General features: G+C 44.9%; 1 protein-coding gene and 1 long non-coding RNA gene across 4 annotated transcripts in view; one reads left to right on the forward strand and one right to left on the reverse strand.

Annotated features, from left to right (window-relative positions):
- Nucleotides 1-18,050, reverse strand: part of LOC147173015 (CUGBP Elav-like family member 3) — a 38,555-nt gene extending 20,505 nt beyond the window's left edge. Inside the window, exons 1-4 of one of the 3 annotated variants that reach the window (XM_086077684.1) lie at nucleotides 17,798-18,050; nucleotides 17,570-17,603; nucleotides 15,880-16,158; nucleotides 12,499-12,581 (exon numbers count right to left, since the gene is read on the reverse strand). In XM_086077684.1, the coding sequence (XP_085933810.1) occupies nucleotides 12,499-12,581; nucleotides 15,880-16,024 (228 nt within the window). In that variant the 5' untranslated portion in view covers nucleotides 16,025-16,158; nucleotides 17,570-17,603; nucleotides 17,798-18,050. Of the gene's footprint in view, nucleotides 1-12,498; nucleotides 12,582-14,091; nucleotides 15,669-15,879; nucleotides 16,159-17,569; nucleotides 17,604-17,797 lie in introns of those variants that run through there. The other 2 variants (XM_086077683.1, XM_086077685.1) reach the window with 2 other exon arrangements.
- On the forward strand, nucleotides 4,609-5,655 carry LOC147173016 (uncharacterized). Its single transcript, XR_015095317.1, has 2 exons — nucleotides 4,609-5,095; nucleotides 5,254-5,655. It is a non-coding gene; the product is annotated as an uncharacterized LOC147173016 (long non-coding RNA).
- Nucleotides 18,051-18,653: the final 603 nt, after the last annotated feature.

The raw sequence follows: 18,653 nt of genomic DNA on the forward strand, positions 1-18,653 counted from the left end.
GGGGGTGAGTGAACTACAATTCCCAAACTGCTTTTCGACCTTCCTTCTTTCGTAGGTCTGTGCAAAGGTACGAAACGGTCTGACCCAAAATAAATACGTTTAAAATCTACCCTGAAAGCTCATGTATGAAATTAATTGATGAAAACGAAGGACATCTTAGCTATAATGATACTGTAACTCTGTGAAGTATAATAACCTCGATTATACCACGACATCATACGTGTCATACCGTTTCTCCGTCAATGTACTCAACCCGTGCCGGAAGGTGCGCGTCATCAAATGGTCACGCACAAAAAAAAGCGTGAATGTTCTAGAATACAATTGAGAGGACGACAGGATGCTGGCAATGTGATCCGTGTGCGTTTGGAGCCCGGCGCTAAGCCTACTCAAGTGCAAATGCTGGGACCCTCAGACATCTGTCAAGCTTCCAGCGCTTTCTCTGGACGATGTACAACATACAGCACGGCTTGACGGGTTAAATAACGGGCAAAAAAAGTTCTGATTAAAGTCATCATTTTATGAGAAAGAAGTTTAAAAAAAATGTCATGTTAATAAGAAGAAGGTGTAATATTGTTGTGATTTTCTAACGGCGGGTCTCAAGAGAGGGTGCGAGCAGCTGCTGGTCTCAGACTGTTGACTTTGGGTTCAAGGGGGAATTTGGCCTCATTAAAATCGAGACTTTATTCTTTGTAATAATCTCATCGTTTTGTATATCACATTTATTTTGTGAGCGTCTTTCGACGGGATCCAAGAATGCTTTATCTCGTAAAATTACAATTTATTCTCATGATAGTAAAACTCTATTATTGTAAGTTTACAACTCTTCTTTTTCACTAACGAATTTCCTGAATTATATTTTTAGTCTTGCAATAATCATTTTTACAAAAGACATTACAACTTTATTCTCACACAATTATGACTTGAATTTCAACTTTATTTGTAACACCACAATTTTATTTGTGCACCATTACAACCTTTTCCTCAAAAGAAACAATAGTTATTCTCATAAGATTACAGCCGAGACTGCCTGCAACTAACGATTAATCTGCCTCTTAATTTTTCATTCATTGATGAATTGGATTTTTTTTTTTTAAAAATCCATCTTTTTTTGAAACAAGTCATTTCTACGGGAACGCGGAACTGCCAATGTGGAGTGTCCGTTTTTGACTGGCGAGTACGTTTGAACATAGTTGTGAGTATGCTCGAACATACGAGTCTTTAAGTATATTCGAACGTACTTGCAAATAGGTTCAAATTAGATTCACAAGTACGTTCAAATGTACTCACAAGTATGCGCCAACAAACTCGCAAATACATTCGAACGTGCTTTTAGGCTAAATGCTACAAATATAGCATATTTCCCCCGAAATGCCACCGGGTAGTATCGGGAAAGTATGCTATTTTATATATATATTTATATAAAATTATTTTTTCTTTTCTTTTTTTTTTCAATGTGGCTCTCACGCTTCCTAATACTTATTGATCAAATACGATGAAACATTTCTACTTTTGTAAAGAGAAACAAATCAAGGCCACCATTTCCCAAAAAGAATTGCAACGAAAGCGTCCGGCTTCAAATGAGCAGGCGCGCTTGCGGCAACTCAGGCGAGGAGGCTTGAAGGAGAAGTTTTGATTGCCGAGGTTCTATACGGCATCGGCCAGCTGATTGCGTTGTAACTCAACTGCTGAATACGCGCGTGCGTGCGTACGTAAACGAGGCCCGCGTGCGCGTCTGTTCCCACCTCGTATTTACGTGTCGCTTCACCTTTGAGTTACTTTCTGACTCGGCATCTGACAGACGAAAATCACATCCCGCCGCCTCCTCGCAATGCTGCTGAATTTATTGTGGGAATGCTTCAGCAATTCCCACAATATGCTATTGTGATTTTTATTCTCCACACTTTTTTTTGCCGTGAAAGAACTCCCAGATCATATTTCCAATTTACACCGTTCAAATTTCAACTTGCTTCAAAAATTCCCGACTCGCAGGGTATGTATCGTCTGATTCCACATTACTTTTCTCCATTCATTTTCAACGGGACAGACATTGAAATTTGTCAGCATCAGATGACACTTTTCAAAATAAATACGCTATTAGCCATGAATTTGAACAAGTCAAGTTAGGTCAGTGCTTAGAGCAATTGCCTGCCACTATAGAGAACCCGAGTTCAAGCCTTGCTTGGACCACCATTTAGTACAAATGATGGTTCGATACCAACTGAATATCAGATTAGGAAATAGATGATCATTTCTCTGAAATGATTAAATCCCACTTTAGTCAGATTGTAGCTCGAGTTTTCTTTTCATTCATTTGTCATTGAAGTACAATTAAAACGGTGTCATTTTCACATAATTTCTCATTTCTATTTACTTCATAAGCACAAGCATTCCGATTTTCAGCATTCCCACACAATTTCTGCAGAAATTGCACTTTGTCTCGTTCATAAGAGTGGCTGAGATACAAATGTTCCTCGTTGAGTGTACGTGTGCGCGTATATGTGTGCGCGTGAGTGAAAAGAAGCACGCGTGTGCGTGTGTCCTAAAGAGGCAGGTGCTCTCTGGGGTCATCCTTTTATGAGGCTATGATTAGATTCTGCCTCATTTTTGTGATGAAATATGAGGCAGGCCTTCTTTCCCTCTCCATGTTGCATGCACAAATGCACAAACACACACACACACACACACACACACACACACACACACACACACACACACACACACACACACACACACACACACACACGCACGCCAAAGACTTTTGTTTAAAACAAACAGGCCAAATCCCTATCGGTCTTAGCTGTACACAAACCACAAACACCCCCGTCGCTCTGCATCCCCCCCCCCCCCCCTCTTTATCACAATCTCTGGCTCCGCCTCTTTCCCTCTACTCACAACACACACTTCATTCTACATTTGTCCCCCTACTCCCTTCCCATCCCACACACAGCGGAGATAAAAATAGAGAATCAGAACGAGGGAAGGGGAGGGGGTGTGGGGGAGCGGCAGTTGGGGGGGGGGGGGGGCGATACACATCACAAACCCCATCAGGCGGGGAGAGATAGAGGCAGAGGAGGAGGAAGAGGAAGAGAGAAGATGAAGGAGAGAAGCAAGAGAGGAAGCGTGGTTGTGTTCTAAATTGAAAGTGCAGCAGTAAGCAGTGAAGGGGAATAGTAAACAGCGCTGCTGACCACATAAATATGCTAAATTAGCCCACAAAGTCGCCCTAGTGGATAATTGCTCATCATAGCTTTGCCCCGTCGGGAGGCCTCCTGCCAGGCATCTTAGATTCCACATGGAAAAACACGCACAGCGTCACACGCTCTGCGCATCCCGCACGGCGGAAGCTCACAAGTTGGACAGTTTGGAGTTGCAAACTCGGAGGTCGCACCCTCGTTACGACATGTCAGCAAATCCTTACAGTGAGGGCATAATTAAATACAATTTACAAAGAAAAACAGGATTCATCACACTTTGCCTTTCAATTGCATATTTTGGATAATAACGTCCGAAGCCTTGCCACTTTCATATGCAAAATAACGCTTATGACGTTAATATTATCCGAAATATTGCGAGTTTCATTCAAATATCTTCAAACTGTGATTGTCATGTCATCCTAAATTTTGCCGACAATCAGGCGCATATTTTTGGACAGAAAGCGAACGCAATTCGTTATTCGACTATGATTAGCACATGTACTGATAAATTTAGGGGACAATCAGTCCGTCCTGATGGCCGGGTTGTGTTTGGCACTCACTTTTGCGATTTCCCCTTTCTTGAAGGAAAAATATGAAACTGAGATGGTTCGAAGAGATAGCAATACTTGACGATGCCATACTGCATTTTTATAGCACAATAGATCAGGAAATAAGTCCAAAATAAACAGTGCCGTGTTTCACGTCACAGAGATGACGTGGACTGGACAAAAATGTCCAATATGGCAACATACAGGCTATGACATTATTTTGATACTTAATCGGCTTAAACCTTTTTTCAGGGAATCAGATCAGGACTCTAAGTTACGTGTTTGTTTGATATACACAAGATTTATTTCTCTTTGGGTTCGGGTGTCGGTGAACAGCTTCAAACGTCTTCTTTTTGGTTTGCTCACAATCCGCCTAAACTGCTACTTGTCGTAAGGTTGTTTGCCGCCTTTTTTTGTAAATCCTCATGAATCTTACAGTTCTTCAATGTTTTATGATTCGCCTTGGAACCAATCAAATCACTGCAAATGATTGATTCGTTTGCTTTAAAATGAGAACAACTTGGAAGACAACCGGCATGGTGTCATTGTTGATCAACTCCTGGAGGAATTTTGATGACACCAAACACGACAACTAACCAGAATCCTTCCATCGTCCCGCCTCAAACTCCTTTCAAGGTATTCGCTTGAGAATTGCGTCATTGCATACGCGTCGAATCAATATCCCCACTACAAAGTGCATATTTTCACAAGCGCATTGATACATTGCTGCTGTAATAATGATGCGTATTAATAATTTAGCGGGCATCCAGTGTGTCATGGCAAGCGAAGCCCTGCATGTGTGTGCGTGTGTGTGTGTGTGTGTGTGTGTATAGGCTGGGCTCTAATTAAAGAACAGAGCTCCCCGGATAGCAGCGAAGCATGACAGCACACACCTGCTAAGCTGCTTATCACACTTTAATTTCACCTACACTAAGATTCGGGGAAGTCAGCGTGACCGAGCCAATACGCGTGTTTGTGTGTGCGATTGTGTGGCGAGTCTGAAGTGGAACAAAGATGAGGGGAACGATAACGGGCGAGGGAGGAGAGAACGGATTTAAATGGGCGAGAGGGGGGAGAGCGATATCAGCGGCAGAGAACAAAAGGAGGAGATAAGGCAAAGATTACAGCGGAAATACGGCAGCTGTAGGCTGGCAAAGATTGAGATGGCGAGAGCGGATACGCCGTTGAAATCCAAAGAAGCCGCGAGTCAAGCTGATGACGAGGACGGCAGCGCGCTTTCGCTCTCAATGTTGCCAGGCTCGATGGCGTGCGAGCGTTCATTTGCATGCGTTCCGCGCGGCCGTGCGAGCGCGCATGCAAAGTGAACGCCACTCGTCGCCGAAGGTCCTCCCGGTGAGTGCTACTCGACTTGAAGCGCTGCTGGACAAAGTCGCACTGCACTTATTTTGCCACATCAGACGAGATTTTGCACTCCGTTGAATACTAAATACCGCAATAACTCAACATATTGCAAGTGTTTTTCTATGACTGAAATATGTCTTGTCATACAGATAGACAACGCCGTCAACAACAACACCGAAATTGTCTTCTCTCCCCGTTGCCAAGAATGGAAATGAAATGAGGTGGCTGGGGCATCTGGTTCGGATGCCTCCTGGGCGCCTCCCTGGGGAGGTGTTCCGGGCATGTCCTACCAGCAGGAGGCCCCGGGGACGACCCAGGACACGCTGGAGAGACTACGTCTCACGGCTGGCCTGGGAACGCCTTGGGATCCCGTCGGAGGAGCTGGCTGAAGTGGCTAGGGAGAGGGAAGTCTGGGCTTCCCTGCTAAAGCTGCTGCCCCCGCGACCCGACCCCGGATAAGCGGAATTGAAGACGGAACGGAACGGAATGGAAATGAAATGATTTCGTTGCAACCTCACCCCCTCAAAAATTAAACAGTTTGTGCGTCGTGATTTAATGCTGCAATCCAAGTCATTGTGCTGATCTTGTGGCCATTGGGAGGCAGTATAACACAGTCATGCACGATAGCCGTATATAGAGAGAGTTTGGTTTCGGTTTCAGGCAGGGTAACAAGATGGCGTCCGTATGTCATGTGACCAGCAGTTGACCAATCATGCTGTGATTGGTCAACTGCTTGGCCAAACTCTCTCTATGTACGGCTCGAGTCGTGCAGACACTAATGAAGAAGAATACTTCTTTTTTTACTGTGACTCAATAAGATGCTGTAGTATTTGTCATTTTTTCAGAGAAGATAAAGAATATATGCTCGTGAGTACAGTGTCCCCTCACTTTACACTGGTGATATGTTCATAGCCCCCCCCCCCCCCCCCCCGCAAAATGACTTTTTTTTTTTTATGTGTTTATTTTATTTGGGGGGGGGGGGGGATTTACGTCTCTATTTAGCCATTACGAAAACCCACACACTCCTCACACCCTTCTAAACTTGTTACACATAATAAATGTCATAAGACAAATACTGAGCTGCTGATTATAGGCTGCGCTCATAAATGAATGGTAGCGGATTTGCGCTTCGCACACCAGGCAGCACATGAGGACGATGACGACGGAACGCCGTTTTAAAAAGTATGTTTAAGTTTTTCTTTTTTTAATCTTAAAATGGCTTCCCTTAAGCAGAAAGGTCGTATCTGCAAGAGCCGAACCGCGAGGTAGCAACTAGCAAGGGAACACGGTATTGTTGCATCATCTATATAGAAATGTTGCCGCATCGCTTGCATTGCCTCCAACAGCGCAAGTATTGATGCTAACCGTTAGCATGTCAAAAGCGTTTTGTATTGTACTTCCCGAAGACAAAGAAAGCTATGTGGTCGTTTTTTCCGTTGTTTTTTGATGAATTGTTCACCAAACGACTGCTTATTTGATCTGACATCATAACTCTGTCTCACTTTGCTGTCACAAGTCAAAGCAAAGGAATTCAGAAGTTGCAATCAACTTAGCCATAATAGTCGCTCGTTGCACATTTTCAGAAGCCTAATTATCTCCCAACAGCAGAGTGCATGTAAACAAGTTTTAAGATGTCTTAAACTCCAATTTGACTTGGCAAATTGTGTTATAAAAAGCCCCCCCCCCCCCCGCCCCCCCCGACTGAGGGAGCAAGTCGACTGGTTTTATGTACATTGTGCCTGTGTGGGTCTTGTTAGTCCAGAGAGATGGTGGCAGGAGGCTGGCAGTCTGTTTCCGAGGTCAGAGGTCAGAGCTGAGCCTCTCGTCAACAAATTCAAAGCGGGGGCGGGGGGGGGGGGGGGGGGCTGCTCTCTGAGCTATAAAACTTTCCTTTCAGGACAAGCATTAGAAGGACATGACATCCATTTTGATTATTTTGTGACTGACGGGAAAGTCAAAGCTTGCTTTTTTGGATTGAGTTGTGATTTTAAGGCCAGTGGAACCCAAAGCAGAAGAACACGGCCGTGTTTTTCTGAAATTGCTATCACTGAATAACGGTCGTGCCACTCGTATCTCAAGGCGACCCTGCATGCACGCTTTGTGCGCAAACGCGGAACTGATATGAGGCCGATACACGTGAGCTATTTCATATCGCTCAAACATCAAATACAGCAAAACATGTCCCGCCATCACTTCTCAGCCACTCGGCCTGATAAAATCTCCCTCTGTGCTTTGATTTCCTTCGAAGTAAACAGAAGGTGCAAGATGTTGGCCATCTGTCCATCTCACGCGTTCTTCTTCTCTCATTTCCCAGCCCGCTTCGGGTGGACCCATCGTTAAAACACACACACACACACACACACACACACACACACACACACACACACACACACACACACACACACACACACGCCCCCCCACACACACACACAACACACACACACACACACACACACACACACACACACACACACACACACACACACACACACACACAGTACATGTACAAGTACATGTCGATCTGCATGTGTGGCTGCTCTTCATTGAAAGGGAACACGTGACGAGCCGCCAGCACACGCAATTTAGAGATCCCAAGACACCCTTTGGACCAAACACACACACACGCATGCACTTCAGCCCCCTTGTCCCATGATGAGCCCGGAATCTGGCTATGAAAATGAGTTTGTGAGAAACTAATCATGCAGCTTAACAAGTGGAGCTGCTGAGGAAGAGGAGGCTGTGAGTGGCGGTGGTGGGGAGGGGGGGGGGGGGCAGTGTGAAACGGTCAAAAGGGTCAACTAATCAAGAGGAGGGGAAATGAAACGAAGGATGCGGGGGAGGGCAGGAGAGAGAGGGGGGGGGGGGGGCGGAAGAACGTCGACGGCGAGTGGAGGACTTAGGAGAAGGGTCGCAATAAATGACTGTGAAATGAGAATCCGAGGAGGACGAGCGTGCGCGCAGCCAGGGGAGGGAAAAAAAAAAAAAAGAGGAGTAAAGGACATTAGGGAAAAAGGCGCATGAAGGGATACCATGGAGATATTTGAAAGAAGAAAGGGGCGAGCGCTGAAAGGGACGCTTGTGAGCAGAATATTCAGTCATATTGCGCCGGCGCCCGGGAGAGACGTGCGGGACATAAAGGGAGAAGATGAACAGAGGACAGAGGCGGAGTGGAATGGAAAAGGAGATAAAAGGGGAGGAAAAAGGCAAAGCATAAAGCGCTGAATGAGGAAGAAATAAAAAAAGGGACAGAGGGATGATGTGTGAAGAGAAGGATAAATTGTCTCAATCCGATCAGAGGGGGCTCGAGAAAAAGGTGGCAGGTAGAGGCAAGTGATGGCCGACCTAAATGACGAGAGGAAGATTTGCGTTTGTATGGAGAAAGAAAACCTCCTTTAAGGTTGATAGTCTGGCTGCCCTGAACTAAAGCTTGGGAAATCATTTTAGGGTGGGGGGGGGAAGGGGTGGGGGGAGTACATCTGTTTCTTTGAATTCGCTTTTTCATTTTAGAGCTATCAATATTTTCGGACAATTAATTGATTGATAATTCATTCGTGGATATCAAAAAATGCTCCCTGTTTATTATCTAATAAAAAGTGAAACAAGCTTGCTTTTTACAGATAATATTACCCAATGTTCTGAATTTTGGCCCCTCCGTGCTGGCTGCGTGCTCCAGTTGCTGATGGTTCCTGACAGATAATAATAATAATAATAATAATAAATAAAAAGTGTGTTGCGCACATGACGAGAGGCAAAGGTCAGCGGATGAGTCGACAAGACAGACGCGGGGCAGCGGCAGACAGTTAGGAAATGATTTTTACATAAAAGGTCAGCCCCCTCGGAGGGCCCCTAATTGGATGAATGCCGCACTTCACCTGCTGTGTTTGCATGTGTGAGATCATCACATGATCACAACAGGGACGTGTAGTAGAGTGTGTACATATATCACGTATGTGTACAATCGGGGAACTTCCAAAGTACTGCAGAATGCTCCCCCAAAAAATGGTAGAAACAAAACAAACAAAAATCATCTAAAGCAGCCACGAGAAAAGAATTAATTTCAATTAGTTCATCCCAAAATGATTTCTTCACTACAAATAGTCTTTCAATGGATGGTATGTAATGTAAAGTGGTGGACAGAGCAGAACATTTCACACCGACACATGCACATGAATACATTGAGAAAAAATGATCAGTATTTCAATACCTGTTGTGTTTGTTGTTTGGTGGTGTGTTTGTTTCCTTGCATAAAATATGAGTCTTGGCGCAATAAAAGTTGAGAAACAACATTGTCTGCGCAGTGAAATGTTCAATGTGGAGCCTGGATGGAATTACAGCAATCCCACGTTTATAAACGATGTTCCAGACTACGACATTTGCAAAGTAGTGATATTTTCAAGCTTCCTACATATAATGCATGACTTTGTCATTTGGAAGGCTGACATCCGAGTTAGCAAACGCAGACTCGGCTAATCAGCTAAACCGTTAGCCATGCTGTGTGTTGAGTGAAGGCAAACGGCAGGTTGGGAGTGAAAATGTGTTTGTGTCTTTGGTTAACTTTGTTCAATAAAGCCATTGAAAGTGCACAAGTAGCAGTAGTAGTGAAGAGATTCGGTGTAATAAGCAGTGGTAGGCTACATTAAATGAGCTAGTGACTGATTAGGGGAAGCCATTTTAAAATAAAAAGACTTTTAAGTTGGTCTGCATTTGGCTCCATTTTTTGGGGTACATTTGAGCAACGTTCAGAGTTTTCCCAACATTCTTGAGTGAGGGCAACGAGCTCTGACGTTTATAGTCTCGGTCACGGTAAAACTAATTTCCCCTCAAACTGCGTCGACTTAGAAGGAAGGGGGAAAAAAATCAAGAAAACCCGCAAAGCAGCGAGGCAAAAGTGCAACAGATGAAGTTCTGGTCACAAATGAAAAGCCACAATAACCAAACTGCAAAAGTAGCGAGGAAATACTGTGTTTTTAACTTTAGGAGCTTCGGCTGTGTGACGTCACGTTATGCACGTGAATATTCCCCTCCCCCCACAAGAGCGTTCCAAACGCTTTCCCAGAGAGATCTTATCGGTACGCTTGCCTGCGGAGATGTTGCGGGAAACCGAACCGATCAGCGTCGAGGCGACGCAGCCAGAATCAAATTGAGGTCTGTTCGAGGATCCTAAATGCACATCGGCCATTCTCTCTTCTAACTGCCGCAAATAGTTTGCGATAAGGGAGGAGAACGCCATTTGGACGTCACCTATCTCTGTTTTGCACATCCCATTCGCAGCGCCGGGAGCCCCGGGAAAAAAGAAGAGAAAAAAAAGGATGTTAAAATAATGCAAACTATTTCAAACAGCGTAAAATCCCTTTTTAAGTGCTGGAGAAATCAGGTCAGAGAGAAACGCGAGGGGAGGGACAAAGCGGCGAGGGAGTGACAGAGAAGTACAGCGTATGAGACAGTCACAGAGCTCCATCCATAATGAACGGTGTCCCGGCCCCCGCTCGGCCCCGCTCGGCCCCGCCACACGATCCCTCGGCGGAGAGGCAGCCAGAGCGAGATGAGACAAAGGGGAACGGGCCACATTAATTACACACGCTCTCCAGGCGGTAGCTATCAGGCCATGCTAACGGGGGAGGGGGGGGGGGGCGAGTTGGACGGACTGAGAACTCTGGGCAAACGGAGACGATGATGCACGCGTGCTCGCCTTTGCGTCCCCCCCCCCGGGAAGACGACGCAGCGTTTGTCCTTAGCGGCAAGACGCCTGCTGGCTGCTCACGGCTCTTATGAATGCCGTCTCAACTTCCAGGTGCGCGCACACCTGCGCTTGACTTTGTTGATGAACGGGGCGCACGGCATTCAGTTAGGGGTGCAACAATTCATTGATCGGTCAACAACTAATCGATTATCAGATGAAGCGACAACTCTTTGGATAATCGATCAATTGTTTACAGCGGTTGTTTATAACTTAAAATGATGTCCAAATCTTCTGATTTCATCCTCCCTGTGACCTCATTAATATCGTTATCATACGAGAAGTTAAGCATACGTACAACTCAGGACGGCTCTCTTTGTGTTGCTTAAAGATTTGTCATGAACTCAACGTTGTTGACAATTTTCAAGGTGTTTTGCATTAAAGCTGCTCTTTGTAACAATTTGCCCCAAAATATCTTTACATTAGCCTTTTTATTTGATCATTTATGACTGAAACATTTTCTAATTAATACATTAACACCTAAGCTGTTCACAATGTGCATTCCTGCGAGCCTCTCGCCAACAGTTCTCAGATTGGATTCGGGTTCGAATTCCCCGCCCTCTGTCAGCCGATGTGACGTCATGTGCATGTGCATTGTGTTTGTGAAGAAGGGAACGTGCAGTTTCATTTTTCGGCCACACGTGGCAGTAGCGATTCAAAATTCCATTTTCTGCGTTACGCAGTTGTAAAGTAGCGCAATTTCATTTTCTAAAAAAAAAAGTGTTTTATATGTCAGTTTTACAGTAAACCTCAACTGCGAGTGACAAAGAAACAGCTTGTACATCTTACTTGGAGCGTTGTTTTCTATCTGTCAAACGACACACAGCCTCTCTTACAAGTGTGAAAAAGACGAAGGGTCACCGTCAAACCCAAATGAATCCACCCATGGGAAATTTATTTTGACATTTGAACAAACCCAGTCCTATACGCATCGTTTTCATTTGGCTTAATATTTCTGGTGATATAATTTTTCAGGACAAGGTCTTACATACAGATCGATCAATAACCTAACGGTGACTGAAGTCCGAAGGGTTCGATTGTCTCCTCTTATAACATAAAGAACCGCTAGAGTGCAAAAGGCAATAATAGAGAACGAAAGAAACTTAAAAATAAGGATTCATTATTCCTCAAACTGTTTAGCAACATCAAAATTCATCCACGCAAACACCAAACAAAAATTGTCCGCATCCACTTATATGTCCGCCCATATTATTATACACATGCACGCACATTTACACATTTTGTATAGATGCGTATAGTGCATATATACCTGCACGCACACATCCATCGACAAACACAAATTTGTACCCAATTTTGCAATAATTATGTGTGCCACGATACCATTGTTTTATAAATCACAAAACTTGCATTGATATATTTTTGGAAACTCTTTAGTGAGTTACACCGTTTCATTTCAACTCAGAATTGTTCCACAGGTTAACTCGTTTGACTGCTTTTTGCTTTCATGAACGTAGACGTTCCCCTCTCAGTTCAGAAACGTCCAACTGTGTCAGAAGAGCCTCTGAACACAGTCGGGGAGCTTATCATTATTTACTTTAATAAAGATAAACTCTAGTGGGAGGCGGCATTTAAGATCTTGTGCACGCAAGTTGGCATGTCGTGTGCACTGTGTGGCTGCTGTGTGATACGCACTTACCCCCGGTAGCGTTTTCTGCTCGTGAAGGGCGCTCTGGGCTTTGAGTGCAGACTCCCTCGCACAGTACGTCAGAAACGCACATCCTGTCACAAAGACAACCAGTGAGGAGCAAAAAGGTATAGTGGGTCAGGGGGAGGCTCAAAAATTCATCACTCTCTGTTGGAGTCTCTGTATCATCCTTGCCCCGCACCCCCACTCCTCTATCACTGCACACTAGGGCCTAAATCGATGAATCAGCCGATTATTGGCCTTCAAACATCGACCAAAACAATCAGCTAGTTGGGCCCGATGGACCATTATTTTCCCCTTAAAACATTATCGAAGAAAAGCGAAGTTTCCGACGCTGTGAAAGTACCTTGAATGCACCGTTTCGCCTGCTGCGTAGCATTAGCAAGTAGCAAGTGTGTAGCGCATGTTATTCTGCTTATTCTGTTGTCCCCAAGCGTCCTTTAAGCTGTTTAATGACACCTCAGTTAGAGTTAACTGTAAAACTAGACACACGACGTTAAGAATTACATCAACTGTATATTTAAAAACAAAACATGCTTCGTTTTTTAAAATGTTGCTAGCCTAGCACTAATGCTAAAAGCGAAGGGAGGATCCCATTCAGATGCTAACAGGAAGTTAGCATCGACTTCGGGAGTGTTTTTCCTTCCAATAACTAATATCCACTCACAAATGCTGTGGGTGGGTACACACACCCACAGGTGAGATAAACGCAAAGGCACAAATTCTTCACAAATATGTGAAAAACAGATTTAATAGAATTCAACCGCAACTTTCTTCTGTACTCACTTTAAGTGTGTACGCCATGGATGCACGGCACCACACTGCCCCCAAGAGGTCAATACAGTCAGTATTGTTCTTACTGTTTTTTCAGTTGCTATTATTTTAGTTTAGTCTTAAACAAGTAAAAATGATGTTACTATTGACACATACATCTACACAATAGCCTTGTATACTTTATGACATTTTTGATAAGGTCTACTTCACGTCAATCAAAGCAAAGAATCTTAATAGCGAAAGTTTGTGCGTAGGATATTTTTTTTGGGGGGGGGGGGGGTTGGCAAGGGGGGTAATCTTATGCTTTATATGTATTTTTAGATAATCGGCAGATTAATCGGGAAGCGGTATTTCTTTCTGCCTGAAAAAATGCATATCGGTTAGGCCCTACTACACACATACAGCACTGTGTATAGGAAGACAGCGTTTGAAATCATTGAATGACTCGGACAGGATTCGCCCTCCCGGATGACTCGTCATCTGCCGTGACTTGTTGTGCGAGGGGGGGGGGGGTTACAGATATGAATATTCATGCACTGCAAGGATAGCTAACAACACCATGATGATGCACTTGAGAGCAGAGGACACTCCACGGCACGTCACAGTTCAGAACGGCACGGCACGAGTCAGCACACACCACAGCACCACAGACGTGTGCGCGGGGCTAACAAGGCCTCGCCGGCCGGCGCCGCGCACTCACTCACGTCTACGCCGGCCGCATACCAACCACTAGGCATGCCTCACGATCACTCCAAATACACCCGAAACCCGAGCCCCCCCGCCCGCCCGCTGCTTGCCTATGGGCTGTACCTGCGTCTGTGCGTGTGAGGGAGGCTGGCCGGAGCCGTTTACTACACCTGTCACCAGCACTAAGACAACAAGATTAGCAGCAGGTTAGCATCCCGGTAACAAGCTGATGAAGTGAAGCACGTCAAAAGGGAAAAGCAGACGTCATGATTAGGACCATCGCGAGGATTGCGGGTGGGTGGAGGGGACGTCACAGATGACAGTGGGAGCGACAAAGTCAAACGCCTTCCAGCGCGTTGTCGTGGTGACTCACTGAAAACGTCACCAGAGCTCATTTTAGTCAGCATCGGTCGACTCGTTCGGCAACTTTTGGCTTGTAGCGGACATTTTGCGGCACTTCATTCGGAAATAACTTGATTAATACGATAAGATCCGGTGGAAGTTAACATTAAGCTATTGGGTTCACTTAAAGCTAAACTTCTTTTCTTGCAGTTAAGCAATTAATCACAAATATTTTCATAATCGATTCATCGTGAACTTAATTGTCTAAAACCTCCAACCTCCATTTGTGCGCTCGCTGCTTCGCGGTTCAATTTATTGCGGATTGACTCTATCGCAGATTTTCATTTGGGACATCCGTAACCTGCTTTCGGGTTTAAGTCAGCCATTTTAAGATTAAAACTTGAATGTAATTATCAAGCCAAAAAGTCAGGAACACTGTCGCCTTTCACTTGGAAAAAAAATCATTTGGACATCACATGTGATAATGCAAAAATGTTTTCATTGATAAAGTCACATCAATTTTTTTTATTATTATTATTATTATTATTATTTTAAATGCCCCTTAGCGGCTTCTGTAGCGAGTTGGTCAAAGTGAAGACTTGTAATTTACTTTTGTGAGTTATTTGGAATTTGTCTCTGTATGCCCTGCGATTGGCTGGAAAGCAGTTGAGGGTGTAACCCCGCCTACTGCCCTAAGCCAGCTGGGATAGGCTCCAGCATCCCCTGCGAGCCTTGTGAGGACTAAGCGGTTGAGAAAATGGATGGATGGAGTTATTTGGAATTGGATCACGTTTGAAAATGAGGGACTTCATTTTAAGGAAATATCACCCACACCGTTTTTATTCCCGCACCTACTCTCTATTTTTCGTCCGCATTCCCGTTTGGCTTGCGACGACTCAAGCCGTATTGACCAGATTTTTGTGAAGAAAAGTCTTTGCTTTGGATCTTCTGCGACTGCTGCGGTGCATTTAAGTCCATTTGTTTGTGACGTTTGACAAACAGAGCGAAGATGCAGAATGCTACTTTTGCTAACTTACACAAACGTTTGACTGTTATGTTTTTACGTGACGTCAGTGGCTGATTCCGTTTTAGACGTGTTAATACCAAAAATAAAAAGAAGCGTTGCGGTTCGGAGGTTTCACTGCATGTTAACAAGGGACAAGAAACACACACACGCACACACACACGAGCATCTTATGGTCCATCTCATTGCTTTTAAGAGGAGCTTACTGTGGCCGAGAGGATTCTCAAAACATCAGATTCTTCCTCTTGTATCACACAAGCTTACAGGCCCATTACACTGATTGGCGCGTACAGCCTAATCTGCTTCATAACACACACACACGCGCACACACACAAAAGCGCCCCCCCCCCTCCGACAGTGTGTACTTCCCACACTTCATCTCAAGTTAAAGTTGGACATGACATCTTTACATAATAGTCTGCACAGTGTTCAGTGTTTTCTCCGTGTCACGCTGCGGGAGAGGAAAGGAGGCGTGACCGTTTCCATGGCGATATCTATCTGCATCTGCGAGGACGATACACGTGCGTTGCGATGGCGCCACTCACCTTTGTGCATGCCGGTGTATTTGTCTTTTATCACGGTGAGTTCGTAGATTTTGCCAAACTGCTCAAAGATGGGCTTGAGGTCCTTCTCCTCCAGATTCCGGGGAATCTGCCCCACAAACAGCTTGATGGCGTCGGCCTCCTTCATTGGGACGGAGCAGGGTGGGAGGGGCGGGGGTGGGGGTGGGGGGGTTACAGGGGGTCGTGGGAGTGGGGGCCGAGGACCAAACAATTCAGAGGCAGGTATCCCCGAAGTGGAGGAGTGGTCGCCGTTTGCTGGATCTAAATGATGGAAAATACAGATTGTTATGACGCTCAGGGGGGGTCCGAAGTCTAGCTTGGGGGCCATTTGCAGCCCACAGTTGTTTTTTTTATAACGTTCTTACTGTCCCACAGTGCATTCTAATAATAAACTTAACACGATGAAGATGCTTTAGCGCTACATTGAAAAGAAAAAAAAGGAAATGAAATGTTGAAAGAGGTAAGACTGATTCTCGTTATTTTGGACGTAGTTTTACACAAAAGTCACAGAATTCAATTCAAATACAATTTACAGAATTTAAAACATGAAATACAATCAAACATACAGCTATGCAGTACTTTTTTAAAAAAACTTTTCAGATACAGTACATTTTTAAGTGCAGTTCAGTTGTATTTAACTTTGTGTTTAACTAAGTGTCGTACATTTAATTTTCAACAACAGATTTGTTTTAAAATATTTACTTGAGTAACTTAGCTCAAAATACATTTTAATGGAATCTTTAAGTCAACTTTCAAATTAATGTTCAAACAATATCAAATAAAGTACATTAAAAAAGACATATACGAAAACCTCTGCCTCATTTTTTAAATTAACATTAAGGCTTTATTTGCATGTTGCTCATGATGAGTCAAGAATTTCTTAAGGAAGTACTTGAGTAAAACGGAGACGACTGAAATACACGTAAATCACATCGACTTTTGTCAACTGTCATCTCCAAGAAAGTCGAGGCTGTTTTTGGCGACCGCTCGACTTCTGATGCGACTCAAGACGCAATTTAGCTGGCAAAACTCGATGATCGTTTCTCAAAACGAGCTCCCCGAGGTTGCCCGGTGGTGAAGCGGCTCGCATATCTGCCTCGCATTCAAGAAGTTCCGACTTTTGGCCCTTCCTTTGTGGCGTTTAGGCGACCACATTTTGACGCTGGAGCCCCGCAAGGCTGTATGTTGAGCCTCTTGCTGTACGGTACGGCCTGTCATCTATTACAAAGAGGAGACCCTTTTTTTTCTTACTCCTTGCCGACGTTGCCACTCGCTTTAGTGTGTTAAATATTCAAAAAGAGGATTTTTGTTCTTTGAGGTTGGGCTTTGGGCTTGTACAAAGATGCGTAAAAACACGCCACAAGGTTTCCTCATTTGACACATTTGCTTTTTAGATGCTTGTTCTTAGTTGTGAAATCATTTGAAAATAGTCATGAAATCTCTGGCCTGAGCTGGAAAAGGCACATAATTGCGTCGCGATTGTGTGTGCGTGTGTGTGACTGATGACAAAGAGCCTGAGCTCAGCTTCTGCTGAAACAATTATGCAAATTTTAATGAGCCAATCAAAAAACAATAATGGCACTGTTTCCCTTCGATCAAAAGAATGAATTGGAGTAGGGGGGGGGGGGGGTTGAGACAAGGTGGAAAGCGTGTGCGTGTGCGCGCGTGTTACCTTTTCGGTGGGAGAAAAGCAGCCGCGGGGATGCCTACAAGTGCAGAAAGGGAGAACAACATGATTGCATCGGACGGGCTTCTTTGTTTAGGCAGCTGGAGGTTACAACACGGATGTCATGGGGGGGCTCCCTTTTGCTCTTTGTCCGACCCCCACACACCTTTGCCTCCCCTCCCCTCCCCTAAATACACACACGCTCGTGTGAAAAGACATGTTTAAAAGTCTCACCTCTGGCAGGTGATGATTGTCACACACACAGAAAAAGGAGAGATGCTCGCGTGGTTGTCTTTCTCTGTCCGTGTGTCCTCTTGCGCGGATTGGATGCTCTCCCTCCTCTGCTCTCCTCTCTTCTCTTCTTTGTGCCTCCTCCTCCGATACTACAAGTTGTGTCTTTCCACAAAAAAAATAAGCCAAGAGCAACGCGAATTGGAACCAACACGAATGGCTTAAAGTGGCAAACGCGTGACAGGAACTCGTGAGAAGCTCAAATTAAAAAGCGCCGAGGGTCCAAGCGCGAGCTTGTTTTCACTTTCACGACGTGGTGGTGGTGATGATGACAAACTAAATGGCGGGCGAAAAAGGGTTAATTGCCGCTCGTGAAAAGAAAAGAAACACGGGATTTGTTCCGCCTTCTTTCCCAGCCGTTGGAAGGCTCGTCGTGACTGTTGTGGTTTTTGTTTTTGTTTCTTGTTGCTGAGTTCGGAGGGTGAAAAAGTGTCGTTTGTGTGTCTGCTCGCGTCTCACCCGTCCGACGGCTGCCTTCCCTTTCACATCCTCTGCCGGTGTCCTCGCTCCCCCTCCCCCTCCCCCTCCCCCTCCCCCTCCCCCTCCCCCTCCCCCTCCCCCTATCCCTCCCACTGCCCGTGACGTAGCTCCGGAAACCGTCAACAAATAGCACGTACTTTCACACAAAATACACGCACCACGCTCTTTTTAAACTCTTAAGTCCTTAACGGAAAATGCGGTTAAATTGCACGCCATTACATTTTCAGCTGAATAATAACAACTAAATTTTTATCAAACGCGTTTTAGAACAGTTTGCGTGTGCCATTTGTCGACGTTGCCTTGGCGTCGACGCCTATTG

This window comes from Leptonotus elevatus, chromosome 6 (assembly GCF_054856555.1).
Source record: "Leptonotus elevatus isolate MCC_2025b chromosome 6, RoL_Lele_1.0, whole genome shotgun sequence".
In the NCBI taxonomy this organism is placed as follows: domain Eukaryota; kingdom Metazoa; phylum Chordata; class Actinopteri; order Syngnathiformes; family Syngnathidae; genus Leptonotus; species Leptonotus elevatus.